Source organism: Rattus rattus, chromosome 2 (genome assembly GCF_011064425.1).
Source record: "Rattus rattus isolate New Zealand chromosome 2, Rrattus_CSIRO_v1, whole genome shotgun sequence".
In the NCBI taxonomy this organism is placed as follows: domain Eukaryota; kingdom Metazoa; phylum Chordata; class Mammalia; order Rodentia; family Muridae; genus Rattus; species Rattus rattus.
Window position 1 is genome coordinate 29,690,604 of NC_046155.1, and position 19,542 is coordinate 29,710,145.

General features: G+C 41.6%; 1 protein-coding gene across 2 annotated transcripts in view; it reads left to right on the forward strand.

Annotated features, from left to right (window-relative positions):
• The window catches only part of Ric1 (RIC1 homolog, RAB6A GEF complex partner 1), a 90,749-nt gene extending 73,159 nt beyond the window's left edge, over window positions 1-17,590 (forward strand). Inside the window, exons 15-26 of one of the 2 annotated variants that reach the window (XM_032891780.1) lie at window positions 754-843; window positions 1,549-1,709; window positions 2,911-3,049; window positions 6,432-6,548; window positions 7,017-7,745; window positions 9,390-9,548; window positions 9,634-9,770; window positions 11,688-11,974; window positions 12,685-12,876; window positions 14,196-14,373; window positions 14,489-14,677; window positions 15,687-17,590. In XM_032891780.1, coding sequence (XP_032747671.1) covers window positions 754-843; window positions 1,549-1,709; window positions 2,911-3,049; window positions 6,432-6,548; window positions 7,017-7,745; window positions 9,390-9,548; window positions 9,634-9,770; window positions 11,688-11,974; window positions 12,685-12,876; window positions 14,196-14,373; window positions 14,489-14,677; window positions 15,687-15,978 — 2,670 coding nt within the window. In that variant the 3' untranslated portion in view covers window positions 15,979-17,590. Of the gene's footprint in view, window positions 1-753; window positions 844-1,548; window positions 1,710-2,910; window positions 3,050-6,431; window positions 6,549-7,016; window positions 7,746-9,389; window positions 9,549-9,633; window positions 9,771-11,687; window positions 11,975-12,684; window positions 13,696-14,195; window positions 14,374-14,488; window positions 14,678-15,686 lie in introns of those variants that run through there. The other variant, XM_032891779.1, reaches the window with a different exon arrangement.
• Window positions 17,591-19,542: the final 1,952 nt, after the last annotated feature.

Here is a 19,542-nt window from a genome sequence, read left to right on the forward strand (position 1 = left end):
TCACTGTACTGCCGTCCTTGGAAGGGAGATGAGGCATCGAGTGGAGAAGCCAGGCTGGTCAGCCAGTAGCTTTGACAGAGAGATGCCACCCAAAGAATGAGGTAGAAGAGCCATCAGAGAAGATTCCAGACCTCAGACCCTGGGAAAAAAGATTAGTAGCAATAATTATTTAGCCTAGGGCTTAATATTACCTTTAGGACTGAGTTATCTAATGTGGGGAGACTAAATGTCCACAAAATTAAGAGGTCATTCTGTGTGTGATATGTGCATCCAGATAGCAGGAGGAGGTGGGGAGGAGATGAGGGTCAGAGGGAGATGAATTAGATTTTATGAGAGTCAAACGGGAAGGAATGAAAAAAATTAAAGTAGGTGTCTTTTGTGTACCAGGCACGCACTTTTAAATGCATTGGTGTTATCAACCCAGTTAGGACACTAGTTCTATCATTTGCCAAAAGATTGGGATCCATGCACTCATCTGCTGAGGAATAAAGCCACAATTTAAATCAAGTTGTTTTAGGTGTGAGATTAGTGATGGTGTATAGTATTGCGATATTTTGAATGACACAGCTGTTTCTTTTAGGAATATTTTTTTTTTTAAACAGGATATGGTACATTGTTAATAGAAGTCCTGGAGAAATAGTTTAGGTGAGAGAGAATGAAGCAGAAATAATATGAGCTTTCTAAGAGTACTGTATTTGTTGAAAATTTGAGTAACATAATTAAGGTTAGTGCATCTTACATATTTCTTTTAAGGAGCAAAATATGATTGTGACTGGTGGCCTAGCCTGGTGGAATGACTTTATGGTCCTTGCCTGTTACAACTTAAGTGACCGCCAAGAAGAGGTAACTTTTTTTTCTCAGAAATAATAGTTAATTTTAGAGCTAGGCATGATTTAATTTTAATAGACAATAAGCCATTAAAAACTGAACAAAGCATTTTGTTCCAATAATTTAGCATATTTCAATAGTACACTTACTGTTTGGGTTCTTCCTGTTCTTTTTCAAAATGACAAATTGAATTGTAAGATACCATTATAGCACCCCAAAAAGCTGAGACAGGAGGATTGTGAATTCAGCTCCATTCTGAGCTAAATATTAACCCTGTCCCAGAAGCAAATAAACCTAAAAAGAATAACCTTTTAGGTGGAAAAGAATATCTAAAGGTTGATAATAAAACATTACAAGTAAAGAATACATAAGAATGACTTCTTAAGGATATGTTCTTAAGGATAGCTTTATTTATTGATTTATATGGTGGTTTTGAGGATGTGGTTGTCTCAGTAATCAGGTTTGTGTACACAGATCTGAACCATGGTCTAATAATATTATATTCAATCTTGATCAAGTTATCTTCGATTATTTATGAAGAGTTAGCTTCCCAAAATATAAACATTCATTATTGTGCTAAAATGTTGTTAATTCTTTTGACTCCTGTTACTTTAAAGTGAATGGGGGAGGAGTCTGCAGATGAAGATAGGCTGGCCGAGAACTTAACACCCTCGGTGACGGTGACCGTCTGAGTTTTATGTTCTTTATTTTCTTCTTCAGCTCAGAATCTACCTACGAACATCAAACCTGGACAATGCCTTCGCTCATGTCACCAAAGCACCAATAGAAACATTACTGCTTAGTGTCTTCCGGGACATGGTGGTAGTGTTTAGAGCAGACTGTTCAATATGCCTCTACAGTATTGAAAGAAAATCTGATGGGTAAGTTATCACATGGGTGAGTCTCTCTCACTCCTGTCTCAGGTTTTCTAAAGCCTTTTCCGTCTGCTGCATATTTCGTTTCATTATAAGGAGTTTTGGGGATGTTGATGTAGTGGCTCTGAAGGAAAGCACACGGACCTGCATGGCTGTCTGAGCTTTCCTCCCTGTGCTGAGGGGAGCAGAGCTCTGATTTTAGGTGAGATGAGTCTTAGATACTTTTCCCACAGCTTACGAGTTGGTGGCTGATGACTGGTCTGCTCTTCAGGTACTTGTGAGAAGCTGAGAACTACCCTCAGAAAGCCCACCTCTTCCTTGCTACAGTGGACAGTGTAGTCTGCAGCACCAAAACCTCCTACTATTGACATCAGTCAACTTGCAGCATGTAGGCCACACAAAGAGTTGTCCTTTGTTCTTAAAAGTGTGTGTGTGTGTGTGTGTGTGTGTGTGTGTGTGTGTGTGTTTGTGTATTTTAAGATTTGTTTATTTGTATGAGTACACTGTAGCTGTCTTCAGACACACCAGAAGAGGGCATCAGATCTCATTTCAGATGGTTGTGAGCCACCATGTGGTTGCTGGGATTTGAACTCAGGACCTCTGGAAGAGCAGTCAGTGCTCTTAACTGCTGAGCCATCCCTCCAGCTCAAGTATATGTTTTTTAATAAGTACCTGAATTAGGTATGTGCTGAAGTGCTGTGGTGGATTAGTAATGCAAAGATAAAAAATTAAAACATTACTACTGGGCTGGAGAGATGGCTCAGTGGTTAAGAGCACTGACTGCTCTTCCTGAGGTCCTGAGTTCAAATCCCAGCAACCACATGGTGGCTCACAACCATCTGTAATGAGATCTGATGCCCTCTTCTGGTGTGTCTGAAGGCAGCTACAGTGTACTCATACAATAAAATAAAATCTTAAAAAAAATAAATTTATAAAACATTACTACTTCAGTAGTTAAACTTTTGTCATCTCACAACCACACAGTTGTCTCCAACCCCCCGTTCCCCAGGTTTTTCTTAACCTTTGAGCCCTCTCTCCAGCCCCAACATTAGTAATCTTAATGGGAGGATATTAGGGAGAAGAGGACAATGGGGAGAAGACATTTGGGTCTGCTGTGTAGACATAAATGTGCTGTAATATAGCAACTGCAAAGGAAAAACAAATCTGAACATCGTTGAGTTATGAACTTTTTTGTTTATTTCCACAGTTCGAATACGACAGCGAGTGTTCAGGTTCTTCAGGAGGTCTCCATGTCGAGGTACATTCCTCATCCCTTCCTGGTGGTGTCTGTCACACTGACGTCAGTGAGTACAGAGAATGGCATCACCTTGAAAATGCCACAACAGGTACTGATGCATTTTCAGAGCTCGTGGTAATTTACATCTCAGTCCTTAATGTCTTCATGAGTCTTTGTGTCATTCACTTGTTCAACCAATCCGTGCTAAGTGTCTGTAGTGTGCCTTGCATGAAGGTGCTGAGCTTTAGTGGCAGGCCAAGGAGACCAGCGCTGGTCAGCATTAAACAAGGAAGTGCACACATAGACCTAGGGCATAGGCCAGGAACCTGGTGTAGTCTGTTTAATCAATCAGAAAGCTTTTCTATAGTAATTGATTTGAAGCCTGGAGCAGAAGTAGGAGAGTTCTCAACAAAGAGAAAGAAATTCAGGCAGTCATGCAAAGGTTTTCAGACAAGAGACAACATGATGCAATCAGAGGGTTGAAAATTTTTCGTGTCTAGAGCTAAGGCTGTAAGAAAAGAGAAGTCTTGTGGACAATATTGGTAGCTTTAGACGTTTATTTCAAACCAGTGTTTATTCTAACTTGATGAAGGGAGGCACCACAGAGGATGCCGTACTGACTTTGTCACTGGTGTATGAGGCCTGAGCATAGGAGGAGAGGGCTGGAAGGAAGGAAAATGAACGTAGGGTGTAGAGGACGCCTGGCAGTTAGGGAGAGCATAACCCCACAGTTGATGGGTAGTAACTGGGTGTACAATGGCACTGGGACCACCTGGGTTGCCGTCTCTTCCTATTCCAAGGCTGCTGCTTCAGCTCCCGGGCAGGCTGCAAACCATATGTAACTGGGGATCTATTGCGAAAGAGGAAGTCTATAATATGTAGATTTGTCATGCTCTACCCAGCTTTCTTATAATTTAGGTACTTCATTAAACTTGAGCATTTTCATAAGATTATAGAAAACTGCATTTTACACTGCAGTTAAAATTGTTATCAGCTGTTATTACAAGGATCCTGACTGGGAACAGCTTGCCCCTTTCCCTATTAATTGGGAAAATAAACAATAAGAGCCACTCTGTAAATCACTGTGGTTCTCTTGGCTCCTACACTGTAACATTGCCATCTGCACGCCAGCAGCCCCACGTCGCGTCTGCCGTGCTCGTCGTCACGTCTGCCGTGCTCGTGAGCTCCTTCGCTGCTCCGGGCTCCTCTTTGAACTTGATCACTTGCTTTCTTCCTTACAGCGCAGCTCCCATTCATTCCATCCGTAAGCTCTGTCATGGTAACCGGCCACCTTGGTTGGTAAAATAAAGTTCTGTTTCACACAATTCCTGCTACAAGATTTTAAAGAAAAGTGAAAATTACAGAATCACCATTTTATGTCCCAAGAAAATAACTGATTCAGCCATGATTGTTATAACGTGAAACTTTACATCACAGTGAAGCCGTAGTCATCAGAGTATCAATGTTGTATGAAACAAATGTTGTGTTCTTCCCAAGGTGCGATAGTAGGAAGTTCATATGAAGATTTCTTACCAAAAACATAGAGCCTAAATGGAATTATGTCTGAAATCATCTTCCATTCTCAGAAATTATAGAGATGGAGAATTAGTCTAATTATACCACAAGAAAGAAGCTCATAGGTTACCTGTATGAATCACCCAGTGCAGTGTTGGTAAGCTGCAGTATGAAAAGTGTGGCTACTGCTTGTCTTGGTTTCCTTTTTATTGCTATGATAAGGCACCATGACCAAGGCAACTTATAAAAGAAGGTTTAAGTGAACTGACAGTTCCGGAGGACTTGAGTCTGTGATGGTGGAGGAGCGAAAGCAAAAGGCCACGGGAGCAGCTGCTGAGAGCTCACATCTCGATCTATAAGTGGAGGCAGAGAGAGAGAGAGAGAGAGAGAGAGAGAGAGAGAGAGAGAGAGAGAGAGAGATTGATTGGATAAGCACCTAAGTGAAGCAGCAAGTGAGCACACTGAGAATGGCTTGTCCATTTGAAACCTTAAAAGCCACCCCAGGGACACACCTCCCACCCCAGGGACACACCTCCCACCCCAGGGACACACCTCCCACCCCAGAGACACACCTCCCACCCCAGGGACACGCCTCCCACCCCAGGGACACACCTCATCTAAAGACCAAATCTCCTAATCTTTACCCAGCAGCGCACCCAATCGGGGACCAAACGTTCAAATACAGAAGTGAGCGGTGCGTATGTGAACCACCATATGCTATGCTACATGAACAAGCCATTGAGCCTATTTGTACACTCATTAAAATCAGCTATTAAAAAGCACCATTGTAATATTAACATTAAATATGAACTGAGAGAAAAATAAAAAATTGTTTCATTAACATTGTAGTTCAAGGAAAATGCCTACAAATTTTAGGATTGGATTAGATATCAGAGAATAGATAGCATAACGTCTACCTTGGCAGATTTAGAGAGGAAAAATCTTGGTGTAAGCTGGATCCAGTGGTGATCAGTAGCATCGTTAGTAAGGAGTGCAGCAGTTTAAGAGGGCTTCACACAGAGGTATTTCCCTTAGTGAAGGACCAGTGAAACAGTTGAAATGTAATAGGAGGGAAATAGAGAGAGGGAATTGGATCTCTTGGAGCTGAATTAGAAGTCAGCTAGGAACGGAACTCAGGTCCCCTGCAAAAGCAGTAAATGCCCTTAACCACTGAGGCACCACTCCAGCAACAGACCCTGTTTCTCCAATACCTCACTTAGATTTTGTACCATGAAGCCCTCTGATTCAAACATGCTTTTCCTGTTTTGTCATGCCTAGGTAGGCAGTAAGTTCTGTTTGCTTTTTTTAAGTCAACATACTCTTCCCCTGTACAGATGAAACTCCATTACTTACCTGATAGCAGTGTTTCTCAAACTCCTGCTATGTCCTTGTTCAAGTGGGTGGTGGGTTAACAATGACAATCACAGGCTCTTTACTCTGGCATCTGATTAAGATCTCCATAGTAAAATACAGTAATTTATCCTGACTAAATGGATTTTTAAAATGACTCTGTCCTTTGAGAGATGTGCAAGATGGTTTCTGTGTCACAGTTTTCTCCCCAAAGGTCTGCTGCTGCCCAGCTGGCAGGTGATTCTCACGGTTCCCAGCGGGGCCGCTCCGTCATAGCTGCATGTATTTGCTTACATTTCATGCCTAGGTTAAAGTACAACCTTTTCCTACTTCTGACCTCCAAGCCTCCATGCTGTCTCCTCCTTTTAACCCTTCTCTAGTGACAGCAGCTGGATCACTGAGGTCAGCTCCAATGTGTGCGTGCGTGTGTGTGTGTGTGAGCGCGTGTGTGTGTTACTTTGTCTTGTCAGGAAACTTGTTTTCCCATAGAGCCTAGCAAGATGGCTATATTTAGTGCAACCCCAGTAAATGCTGTTGGTTGTTAACCTATAAGTTTACCAGGTGGTGAGGAATGCCAAGAACATGCCTATAAATTAGTATTGATGAGTTTCTTTCGGGAATTTCAGGCTCGTGATGCAGAGAGCATAATGCTGAACCTTGCAGGACAGCTCATCATGATGCAGAGGGACCGGTCAGGTCCTCAGATCCGGGAGAAGGACAGTAACCCTAGCCAAAGGAAACTCGTGAGTAACGCTGTAAGGCATTTCAGGCCCTGAGGCGTGATTACCAGGTCAGGGCTTATGAACAGAGGAATTTAAGGGGAAAGTGGTGTGTTGTGACTTAGACACTAAGAATATACATAAAATTCATCTTACAACTGGGTTTAAGAAGAAAGAAGGATAAAACCTGAAATAAGAAAATTTCTCATTTTCTAACTATTACTGCTTAGGTACAGTTTTGTAAATTTCATTTATTTATTGGGAAAAAAACATAGAGGTTAGTAATCATAGGGGTTTTTGGTTTTTTTTTTTATTTTAGATTTCAGTGCATATAGTTTGAAAGATTACTATTCTCTCTCTAATTCTAAATAAATGTCCCTTTAAATAAAAAAGACATTTATTTTGAACATCTGTGAAGCCAGTACCTATGTACTTAAGAACTTCCATATTTAACCGGAGAACCCAAATCCCTGTATTCTGTGTCTCCCTCAGCTGCCGTTCTGCCCTCCCGTTGTACTAGCTCAGTCAGTGGAAAATGTCTGGACCACCTGTCGAGCAAACAAACAGAAGCGGCACCTTCTGGAGGCCCTCTGGCTGAGCTGTGGTGGTGCGGGGATGAAGGTTTGGCTGCCTCTCTTCCCCAGGGATCACCGCAAGCCCCACTCCTTCTTGTCCCAGCGGATCATGCTGCCTTTCCACATCAACATTTACCCCCTCGCCGTTCTGTTTGAAGACGCGTTGGTCCTTGGTGCTGTCAATGACACTCTGCTCTATGATTCTCTGTATACACGGAACAGTGCTAGGGAGCAGCTGGAGGTGCTCTTCCCCTTCTGCGTTGTGGAGAGAACCTCTCAGATCTACCTCCACCATATCCTCCGCCAGCTCCTGGTCAGGAACCTTGGCGAGCAAGCCCTCCTTCTGGCTCAGTCGTGCGCTGCGTTACCTTACTTCCCTCATGTGTTGGAGCTCATGCTCCATGAAGTGCTGGAAGAAGAAGCTACCTCACGGGAGCCCATTCCCGACCCACTGCTTCCCACCGTGGCGAAGTTTATCACCGAGTTCCCCCTTTTCCTTCAGACAGTCGTGCACTGCGCCCGGAAGACTGAGTATGCGCTGTGGAATTACCTTTTTGCAGCTGTTGGGAACCCCAAGGACTTATTCGAGGAATGTTTGATGGCTCAGGATTTGGACACAGCTGCCTCTTACCTTATTATCCTACAGGTAACGCTTGTCCTTGTGAGGGGATAAGAATTCGTGGTCTTAACTGTAGGAGGGAGAAGGTGTGTCCTTATGATCAGGTTTATGGAATTAGACCATTTTGGAATGATCATAGCTTATCGTGTATGTCTTTCATTCTGAAAAACTCAGGCTTGCCAAGTGACCAGAGATTTCCTTTTTAAAAGTGACATTCCTAAATATTTTAGTTTTTTGTCCCTAAAAGGGCCTAAAACAGATTAATGATTTCAGAATATAATTTTAAATAAGATTGACGGTATAGGGATGTATGTGTACATAAGTTCAGATAAGCACAGCCCTTAGCCTGTGGAAGGCACAGGACTCTCAGGTGTTGACTCTTGCCTTCGACCTTTGAGACAGTGTCTCTCCAGCTTTTCCCGACTGCCGAAGTCAGGAGAGCTGGGTTTCATGCTTCTGCGGGTTCTCCTGTCTCCACCCCCACCTTAGTGTGGAGACTACAGAGGTTTTACATGGATTCTAAATCCAGGTCATCTGGCCTGCATAGCAAGAACCTAACTCTTGAGCCATCCCAGCAGCTGAAATGTTCTCATATATATTATATATGATGCGTATGTTCCATTAGAAATACTACACCAGACTAATGAAATGTGAGAAACATTAACAGTGAGAAGAATGGTACTCTGGGCATTACAGAAGGGTCTGAGTTACCTACAATAATAGGTCTATTTCCATACAATGTAAGATTCCTGAAAGGATTCTAATAAGACCTTGGGAAACTTGTTTCATTATTTGATAAAGGGGCTCAAAAGTTTGGTACTATTGCAAATCTGAAAGGCTACCCAAAAGTTCTTAAATAATACCACACAATAGTTTTCATTTATACAAAAAGCCCAGTTGAAATCTCAGACTGAAGCAGATCTCTTGTCAACACATTTGCTCCATGACAAGTAACTGAGAGCAGAGGAGATGTCTAAGCAAGGCAAGTGGGCCTCAGGGTGGGACTCGCTTGGCTCCTAGTGGGAGAAAACATTGTCGTCACAAGCAGTCAAAGTCAGCGCAGCAGAGTGTCTGCTGCCCTCAAGCCCTGGGAGCTCTCACTGGCTGTGGAGCGGGATTTTCCTCTAGCTGGGGCTATGCTCAGCCTATCAGGAGCTCTCCACAAAAACAGGCAAGGTGCTAGGTTGTAAAGGAGCTGGGGATGCTCCATGTGCAACTATGGGGCTTGGTCCTGCCTGAAGCAACAACTTCAGTCAGACTTGCAGAGAGTGCTAGAGGAGACAGACCTAATTTTTTTGGCGTAGGGAAAACCTAGATTTATCTTGCTTTCTATCGATCTTCAACAATTTAGATAACTCCGTTTCCTTATCCTGTAATGGGAATGGTGTAACTTTACAGTCAAAGAGAGAGAACGGCAATAATAATAATGTCCGTGTGTATTGTTAGCTAACGTGCAGCGGAGTGCAGTGAATTGTAGTGTGAACTATACAAACAGAGCAGCTGTTTCACTTTTGCACATCTGGAACTTTTAAATGCTCCTTTTAATTTTATTATTAAATTGCCCAGCCAGCTTATTCCTCAGACTGAGAGAAGTGTCAAGAGAAGGATTGCTCTGTCATCCAAGATTATATCATATAAATGGAATGCTATCTGGTTTGGTTGTTTTTCTAGAATATGGAAGTCCCCGCAGTAAGTAGGCAGCATGCCACCCTCCTGTTCAACACAGCACTGGAACAGGGCAAATGGGACCTGTGTCGACACATGATTCGATTTCTTAAAGCCATTGGTTCTGGAGAATCTGAGACCCCTCCATCCACACCTACATCTCAGGTTAGTACAAAATTATACAGCTTCTCTAGGGCATACACCGCCAGAGCATCTGTGACTAAAACTACTGTCTGCTGTGTAACCACAGGAGCCCAGTTCAAGTGGTGGCTTTGAGTTCTTCAGGAATCGGAGCATCAGTTTATCCCAGTCAGCTGAAAATGTTCCTCCTGGTAAATTCGGCTTACAGAAAACTCTAAGTATGCCAACTGGTCCTTCTGGGAAAAGGTAAAAGGATGAAGAGCAATTACTGTTTTCAGAGCATTTGTTACACTACATACATTTCAAGGCATTTATAAAGCGAGTCTTAAAATACTTAATTCAGTTGCAAAATCTTTTCATTTGTCAAAGGCTTAGAGAAGGCTTCTGTGTTTCTTTTTTCTTTTTCTTTCTTGTTAAGTTCACTTCTGTTCTCTGTAGTTTTTATATCTTTGTACTAAAGTAGATTTGGGTACACTTGTTCTAAATGTAATTAATGTAAATTACTTCCAGTGACAGGTGTCTTAGGGTTTCTATTCCTGCACAAACATCATGACCAAGAAGCAAGTTAGGGAGGAAAGGGTTTATTCAGCTTACACTTCCACATTGCTGTTCACCACCAAAGGAAGTCAGGACTGGAACTGAAGCAGGAGCTGGTGGAGAGGCCATGGAGAGAGATTACTCACTGGCTTGCTTCCACAATGGGCTGGGCCCGCCCACCCTTGATCACTAGTTGAGAAAATGCCTTAGAGCTGGATCTCAAGGGAGGCTCCTTTCTCTGTGATAACTCCAGCTTACGTCAAGATGACACACAAAACCAGCCAGTACAACCGGGGACTCAAATAAAACCTTAGATAATGGGGGAGCTGAATGGAAGGTACGTTTTGAAGACCAAGGACTACTTCTGCCATAAATGGAAATTGTCTCTGGCGTGTGACACGCAAACTCAGTGGTCTCGACAGACCATTGGAATTGCCTCTGGTTTGCGAGGAAACTCCTGTATTGCTTCTGCTGTTACCTGTTCTTGGCTCTTGTATTTTCTCTTCCCTAAGTGTTTTGGGTTATTTTGATTTGGTTTTGTTTGTTTCCTGTTTGTTTGTTGTTTTTATGTATTTGTATTTTTACTGCAATATATAGCATACCAAGAGTTAACATGTTTTATTGTATTTTCTTTTTTCTCCTGTCACAGTCATTAACACTCTTCCTCGATACAAATACACAAACACACAAACAAAAATCACCAATAAAATATAGCCATAGGAGAAGTATCAACAATTTCGAGCCACAGTCTGAAGTTAAATAGTGGTCAATACCCTACCAAGAGCTCACTGTGTGCTACCCACTCTGTGGAGAATTTGCATTTCTAGGTCTTAATCCTGACAACTCTGTAGGGTCATTCCTCATTGTGGAAGTGAGAAACAGGCTCGGAAAAACACTGATTTTGTTCACACAGCCGATGGAAGGCGGAGTGAGACCAGATCTGAGAAGTCCTGCTTCTGATGCCAGGCTCTCCTGTTCCATGGTGGCCTGCTTCTCACTTAGAGCCGCTACTCGGTTCCTACTGGTTACACGTTTGCTCATATCGATTAGAGATGATAGACTGTATGTACTCGTCATTGATTTTATGAAGTTTTTTTTCATAGATCTATAAAGTGCAAGTAGAGAGGATCTCATCTTGCCCTCTTTCATTGGTGTCACAAATGCATTTGTTTGTTCTCTCTTCTTCCCACTTCAGGTACACACCACTTCTTCCTCTCTGGCTTCTTTTGTCTCCTACTGATTCTTATGTCGTCCATATTCAATTCTACAAATTGGTCTTAAGAGATTACCTGTGTGCCTGGCATGGTGGTGTATTCCTTTAATCCAGCACCTGGGAGGCAGAGCAGAAGGGTATCTGAGTTTGAGGCTAGCCTGGTCTATGTAGTGAACTCCAGGACTACATAGAGAGACCCTGTTTCAAGAGTTAAAGGGGTGTGGGTGGAGTTAGGTGTCCCGCAGGTGTAAGAGATTGTGATAAGGAAAAGCCCTGACGCCTTTTCTTCCAAGTCAAACACAATTAGATAACAAATGTCTTGCCTCCTTCTCAGCTTCATCCATGCTGCCTGAAGGTACAGCTCTCCGTGCGGTCACTTTGCTGCGGTCACCTCTGGCTTCTTGTTCCTGCAGGTGGAGCAAAGACAGCGACTGTGCGGAGAACATGTACATCGACATGATGCTGTGGCGACACGCTCGGCGTCTCCTAGAAGACGTGCGCCTGAAGGACCTGGGCTGCTTTGCAGCCCAGCTAGGCTTTGAACTCATCAGTTGGCTTTGCAAAGAACGCACTCGAGCCGCCCGTGTGGACAACTTTGTAGTAGCCCTGAAGAGACTGCACAAGGATTTCCTGTGGCCTCTTCCCATTATCCCAGCCTCTTCCATTAGTTCCCCTTTCAAAAATGGGAAATGTCGAGCAGGTAATGTGGACTTCAGACGTTTTTACAAAAATTATTTATTTAGATATTTAGACATGTTATCACTGGTTGACATTCAAGGAACTCTTTTCATTACAAATTTAAGCAGATGAAAGCCAACTTTTTGTACATCAGTTAGAGTATCTCCCATTTGGCCAAACGTATAAATGAAGTAGAAACTATTAAGTCTTTTGGGCTCTAAGTTTAACTTAGAAATCTAATTATTATGAAATTATACACAGGTTGAGAACTGAGTGTAGAAGCTCCCACATTTCCCTTACTGTGGCCAAGAATTTAGAATGAGTTAGTCAGGCGTCTTAAATAAGCTATGACTTACCTGACAGAATTCACCCAGGGTGATAACAATCACTTGACACTTGACACTAAACTCAGGGAAGACAGAGTCAAACTGAGAAAAAAATTCAGATATTTTAATAAAGATTTCCAGTTGTTTAAACAAAACCTTTTTATTATGGTGTTTGGGAACTTTAGGTCATCTTAAGAGTCAAAGCAAGTTACTCAGATCAAGAGAATAGTGTGGCCTGGTTACAGTAAGAGACTAGGGGAGGCTCTGAGAGTCTCTTCTGGAATTTCACATCCCTAGTTTTGGATAAAAGAAACAGTGTAGAGCGACAGTTGGCTTTGAGCAGATAGTGCTGAGAATAAGCGAGAGCACCATGAACCACCTGGTTTACCTCTGGACTTACCTGCAGTGGGAGAGCAGCTGTTGAAGCCTCAGTCAGCTGACCCTTTCCTTACCCCTGAGATGGATGCCGGCATCTCTACCATCCAACGCAGTCAGAGCTGGCTCAGCAGCATTGGCCCCACCCATCGTGACGCAGACATAGCCTCACCTCCTGGACCCCAGATGCAAGATGCTTTCCTCTCACCATTATCTAATAGAGGTACATACCTAGTAAAGGGACACGTTGTGGCTCTTCTTGACTTTTGTTTTGGGAAATGATTATGTCCCATAGCATAGTACAGCATCACTCTTTCCTCAATAATTAGCCATTAAATATCTGCCTCCATAGGTAAATAAGGACAGATTGGCTTTGACTGGTAAGCCCAGTCATATTTATTTTATTTATTTTAGATATTTGAAATACAGGTAAACACTAAATAAATCTTTGCAATCAAGTTTTAAAATGTTTATTTACTATGTCTGTGTGTCTGTGATGTGTGCGGAAGAATACACATGTGAAAGTCAGAGGACGACTTAGTGTGATTAGGGCTCACCTCCCATCTTTTTGTGAGTTTCCAAGATCAAACTCTGGTTGTCTGTCAGGCTTGGCAGCAGCGCCTTTACTCTCTGAGCTGTTTGCTGGCCCTTTGCAATCAATTTTGATAAGGAAATACTATCTTTGAAATCCAGCTAACATTAAAATGTTATAAGGAATTCTAATTTTAGAGTAAGTAGACTTTTGTCATATCTTATTTATCATGTTTCTATCACTAGTTTTTATTTCATTAATAAAGTTTATGAAAGAATTCTATGTTATATATAATGCCCTTCATTTTACCTCTTGGCTTTCAAAACCTGGAATATTTATGTGACCATTTATAAGAACAGTATACTAATTCTGCTGTTACGGTTAAACTACAAATGAAAGAGGTTTTAAAGCCATTTGTGTTGCTCTCGGGCTATAAAACACTAAGTCTCTGACAGTGGTTGGGCTGCATTTGGGGTTGGGGTTGTTACTGTTTTTGTTTTGCTGGAGGATGGGGAGCCAATACTGGGGCTTGAACCCAGGCCCTCCTGAATGCTAAGCAAGCGTGCCCTCCATTTCCCAGGCTGGCCTGGGACTTGAGGTCCTCCTGGTCCAGCCACAAGTGGTTGAGACTACAGATTTGCATTACAAGTCCAGATGAATATCTTTCTTCCAGCTTTCTTATTGGCCAGGCCTTTACTTAATATTGGGCTGTCATTTCATCATCACTGCTGGGTGAAGCTTCTGTCACGTGGAAGGCTTCTAACTGCTGTTACTTTTAATTGTAAAATTAGAATTTTTCCCATTTTAAGGCACATCATTTTTTTAATGGTCTGCTAGCTCTTAAAATCTGTTATTCATGTAGTGGATATTTTAGCAGTAGAGTGAATTTTTTACTTTGAAATCTTAAAAAGAAGCTAGTGTTTTAAAAATAATTAATATTTATAATGAAGGGGAAACTGCTTATCTGTGCAATGAGAAGCTTTCTCGTAACTTCTGCACTTCTCCATCAGGGGATGAGTGCAGCATCGGCTCAGCTACAGACTTGACTGAAAGCAGCTCCATGGTGGATGGAGACTGGACAATGGTGGACGAAAACTTCTCCACTCTCAGCTTGACTCAGTCTGAGCTGGAGCACATCTCCATGGAGCTGGCAAGCAAAGGGCCCCACAAATCTCAAGTTCAGCTGCGGTGAGTGTCCCCGAGTTTGAAAACACAGAGCAGTAGGTCCCTTCTGAGTATGCTGCCCTTTTGCCCGTCAGCAGCCGTGGTTCCTACAGATCACTGTGTTGCTCTCTATGTCTAGTTATCTGCTGCACATTTTCATGGAGGCAGGCTGTCTGGACTGGTGTGTTGTCATCGGCCTGATCCTCAGAGAATCCTCAGTGGTCAGTCAGATTCTTGGGATTGCTCAGTCTTCAGAGATGGATGGAGAGATGTTACAGAACATAAAAGCAGGGTTGCACGCTGTAGACCGATGGGCCTCTACAGACTGGTGAGTGCTGGCTTCCATAAGCATGGTATCCTTTGGTGAAAGACGGCCTTTTCACATTATAACTATAAGGTATGCTAGCACATCCCTTAAACCCCAGCCCTTGGCAGAAGCAGGCAGGTCTCTGTTAGTTTGAGGTAAGCCTAATCTAAACAGCAGCTAAGGTCCTCCTGAGCTATCTATGACGCCTTTCCCAAAAAAGCAAAATTCACTCATTTTGGACATTTTTAAATTTGTGGAACTAAAACATGCTTTCATTTTTATGTTTTAAAGTAGTTTTCCTTTAACCAGTCAGTGAATGGGCCCTGGAATAGCTTATAGTGTGGGTTACTTTATAATGTGAGGGCGTAATGCTGGCCTAAGATTTATGCCGTGCAAGTGATCATGAGGCTGGAACTTAAATTGGTAGTTAAGTCTATGTGAACGACAGGTTATGTAGTCTATGTCAATCTCAAGACTCCATGACAATTACTAGCATTTACAAATTAGAAGTAGTGGGTGGGAGTTGAGAGGTCTGTCTTTGTCAGCAGTCATGTATGGATTTAAAGCTCTTTACCTCCCTTAGATCCAGTTTTCCTTAATTGCCAAATGTATTTAAGTGAGATACTTTCCAATGATCCCTTAGAGTATTGCTCCTTGTTTCTTATTGTACAGTAATCAAGTTGTGCATGTGGATACTTTGCATTTGTCTTGTGCACATGTTCAAAAGACCAAAGTTGGCTTCGGGTGTCATTCCACAGGAGTGGAATTCACCTGGTTGTTAAGACAGGGTCTCTCACTGGGACCTGGGGCTCACGGGTTTGGCTAGGCTGACTGCCTGTCCTGCATGCCTCCAGAATCCTCTCTGTGCCTTGTCAGCACCACACACTGGCTTCTTATGTGGGTCCTAGGGATTGAGCTCAAGGCCACACACCTGCACAGCAGACCCTTTATTGACTAACAGTATCTCCCGAGCCCCTCTCTCAAGTGTTGAATTACAGCAGATGACAGCTGATTTTTCCCCTTTACTCAGCCCTGGATATAAGCCATTTTTAAACATCATTAAGCCACAACTGCAGAAGCTCAGTGAGATAACAGAAGAGTTGGTCCAGCCTGACACCTTCCAGCCAATAACAGTGGGTAAGACTCCTGAACAGACCAGCCCCCGGGCAGAGGAGAGCAGGGGCTCTTCCAGCCATGGGAGCATCCCTCAGAGTGAGACTGGGAGTAACAACAGCATGGTCAGCCGGAAAGAAGAGGACACGACACAAGCAGATGAAGAGGAGCCATTTCAGGATGGGGCTTATGACTGTTGTGTGTCCTGACAGCTGTGAGCAACTTCAGAGCAGGCAGTATTAGTCACAGCGGCGTGCACCAGAGCACGTGTGACCTGCTGAGTGGTGGAACAGGTAAAAGAGCTTGGGTCGGAACTCTGTCATAAAGTGTTATAATTTAATGAATTCTTCCTCTAAATCTCTTTGACTCCATTTAAAAAAAGAAGTGTGGTATCAAAGCCTCTTTTTAAGCTGCAGTAGAAAGTAATAAGCAGTATATAGACGCACATGCACATGTAATATTTGATTTTCTTCAGTTTGTAATTGTAGGAATTATTCATAACGGATCGTTAGTGTAGGGATTACTTTGCCCCAAGTGAGCTTATTTTTTCACTTATATGGCTTATGTATTTTCTGGTTCAGCGTGTCTGACTGGTTTTGTCCTGTGGGTGGGTTACCTTTCTTTAAATGAGTGCTAAGGCGCTTGCTGCAGCTCGTCAGGTGCCTGAGCGACTGTCTGCTTCCGTGTGGTGTGGAGTCAGCCGGACCCTTACTTGGTCCTTCGAATCCTGCGCTTGTAAGGAAGGCTCAGTGGACAGACACCTTGTGACTTTGGTACGTTGTTCACCAGCAGTCCTGGGTTGATGGAAGCCAGTTACCTGTGACTTAATGTGCCTGTTTTAGCAAGCTTAATTCCTTCTAGATCAGTGTGGGCAGAGGGGGAGGGGTTCTTATCAATTATGCTGACACCACTAAATTTTTGTATCAAAGAACTGTATCTTTTTGTGAATATTCATGTACATATACTCAAAGGCACTGTCCATATTTTTAAGGTGTGTATTATAATCTGTGAGGTTTACGCTGGATTCTGCATGACTATACTCACTCTTGGAATAAAGACAAGATTTTCTTCTTTCCAAAATGAGCAGTCATCATAGAGGAAGACAGGTTTGTTGGCCCAGCTGTAAAGTAGTAGTCATCCCACTGATCATGAGGGGAACAGGTTTTGTGCAAATTAATGTAGTTTCTTATTTATTGCTTTTGTAAATTGAATAAAATGGGCTTTTATGTAAATAGACTGTGGGATCCTGTATTATCAGCTACTAAAAATTAGTTTGTAAATTCTTTATTATAAAGTTTAAAAATATTTTATGTATTTCTAGATGTGACTTAAATTTTAGTTTTCATACATTATGAAAGCAGAACTACATATTCAGTTGCTTCAGACTAAACACATACCTACCACATGTAATTCTAATTATTAATAACAGTATTAATTTAGATAGCTTATTTGTACTGTGCAATTTGAACAAGGAATGCAATGTTATTTTTTATAAAATCTTGTTTATTTTTATAACAACAATGTATTTGAAGTGGACCAAATTCGTACCACCGTGTAAAACAGCCTCTCTTATAATGCAGATGTTGCTTAGAAATGGAATTCAGCCCTTTGTTCCTGCCTTCTAAACTAAAGAGATAGACTGCATCCTCTTAGGCAGTACCTTTAGAGGAAACCTCAGAATTATTTTGAAATTATTTCAAATTTCACCACCTAGTTAAAATTATTGAATTTAGTAATTACTGTTATTTCCTTTCTACATTAGAAGTGCAATAATTTTATATAATAAAATCCCTGAATGGGTGAAATATGTTGCTATTGGTACCTGGTCCTTCTGGTGCTACTTTTATTTAAGTCATTGTATCAAATCACCACCTTGTTCTGAATTTTAAAATAGAGAATAAAGTTTCCTATGTAAGTAGATGCCGTGCAGCAAAAAAAACAAAAACTAAGCTGAAATTTCTTCTGTCCCATTCCATTAGGGACAAGAGCCAGCAATTCTTCTGTATCTAGTCAATTTCTAGTGTGACTATTCAGTTATTAAAGCAGTGTTACCATAATAAGCAGCAGTGGTGTTTTCAGATGTCTTACATGGGTGCTGCTGAGTTCATCTAACTCTGGTGGTGGGGGCAGTATAAGGACGAGCATACGGCCTCTCATGCTAACCAAGTGTTCCACAAGCCCCCACCCTTTTTTTTTTTTTTTTTGAGGCAGAGCCTTGCCCAAGCTGGACACCAATTTGTAACTCTTCCTTAGCTGCCCCCATAACTGGTTTTTACAGCCGTGTGCTGCCATACCCAGTCATAGGACTATCACCTCACAATCTTAAAAGCAGGGTCTGGATTAGCTAATGTGACTCCTGTGGTTTGAGCTGGGAATGACTCAGATAAAATACATAGTGTGTACTGAGTAGAACTAGGAAACACCAAAGCAAGAAATTTGGCAAGCTTAATAAAAATTATTCTTTGGTTGTTGTATACTTTTTAAAAAATTGTGTTTTGCTGCATTGTTTGGTTTAAAACATATCACCTGTAAAGCCATATCTTTAATGAACTTAAATATTCAGCATAACTATTTGAAAGCTAATATATATGGTTAAATTTTTTGCTGATACCAAAACAGATCATTTGGAGATACAAACAACTTTTGCTTGTAATTAAAGTTGCTGCTGCTTCTGTAATGTGTATTCCCACCCCTTGGTAAAGGGTAATAAAACTATTACACAAACAAAGTAAACTTTTGTTTACTTATCTCAGGTTGACAGCAAAAAATGGGTATGTATTAAACGCCACAAAATAATTCCTACCTCTTATATTCTCCTCAATGAAATACTTAGAAGCTCAAACAAATTTATTTAAAATATTTAGCTACAGAGTGGAAATATCCAAGTGCCTAATGACAGAATATTGGGACCATTCATCACATAGACGTACATGCTCGAAATATAGTGAAGAAATGATAGAAAATTATGCACAGCATGACACCATGCAAACAGAAGTGTAAAGAAAACTGGGTGTCATCTTTAGTAGGTAGAATTAAGAATTATTTGCACAGTTCCCCATGTCCGTTATATGCTTTGTGGATCACCTAGAATATGGATGTTTATTACTTGGCATCATGTTTTGAACATTTTTCATATATTTACTTTAGAATAATGCTGTTTTGTGAGTATGTTTACTGTCCATTTAAAGGTTAGAGTTTGGGTTTTTTCCTTAGGGTTGTAACTCTAAACATTCACATAATAATTCTCCCTCACCCCGTCTTGCCTTCTATGATTTCAGTTACTCAGTCAAATAAGATCCAAAAAGAACCAAATATAAAATGTAAACATTAACAGTTTCTTAGTTTTAAACAGCATTTATTACAGCACACTGTTACACATGTTTCTTACTGTGCCTGATTCCTAACTCTTAGCTCAGGTGTATATATAGGTTAAAAGGTGTATGTACCACACAATCCAAGGAAAACCATGTCCTTGTGGATAAGGGAGGGGATTCAAGGATGAGACTTTTCTGTGTGGATGTTTTCAGTTCTCTCTAGAAGTCCAGTGGCTGGACTGTCCTGGAGGAGCTAACAAGTTCTACATGCTAGAGTGCCTTCATTAGTTTCCATTAGCTGTAAATGAAGGCCAGCTTCTGATACCTGCACTTAATGTAGGTGGCTTACGTGTATCTTTTTTTGGTTTTTAGACCAAACTAAAAGATCTTTTTATCTTTGGTTGGCCAGTGATTTTATCTATTTTTTGGATGCTAAGCTTTATCCAAGTTTATGATTAG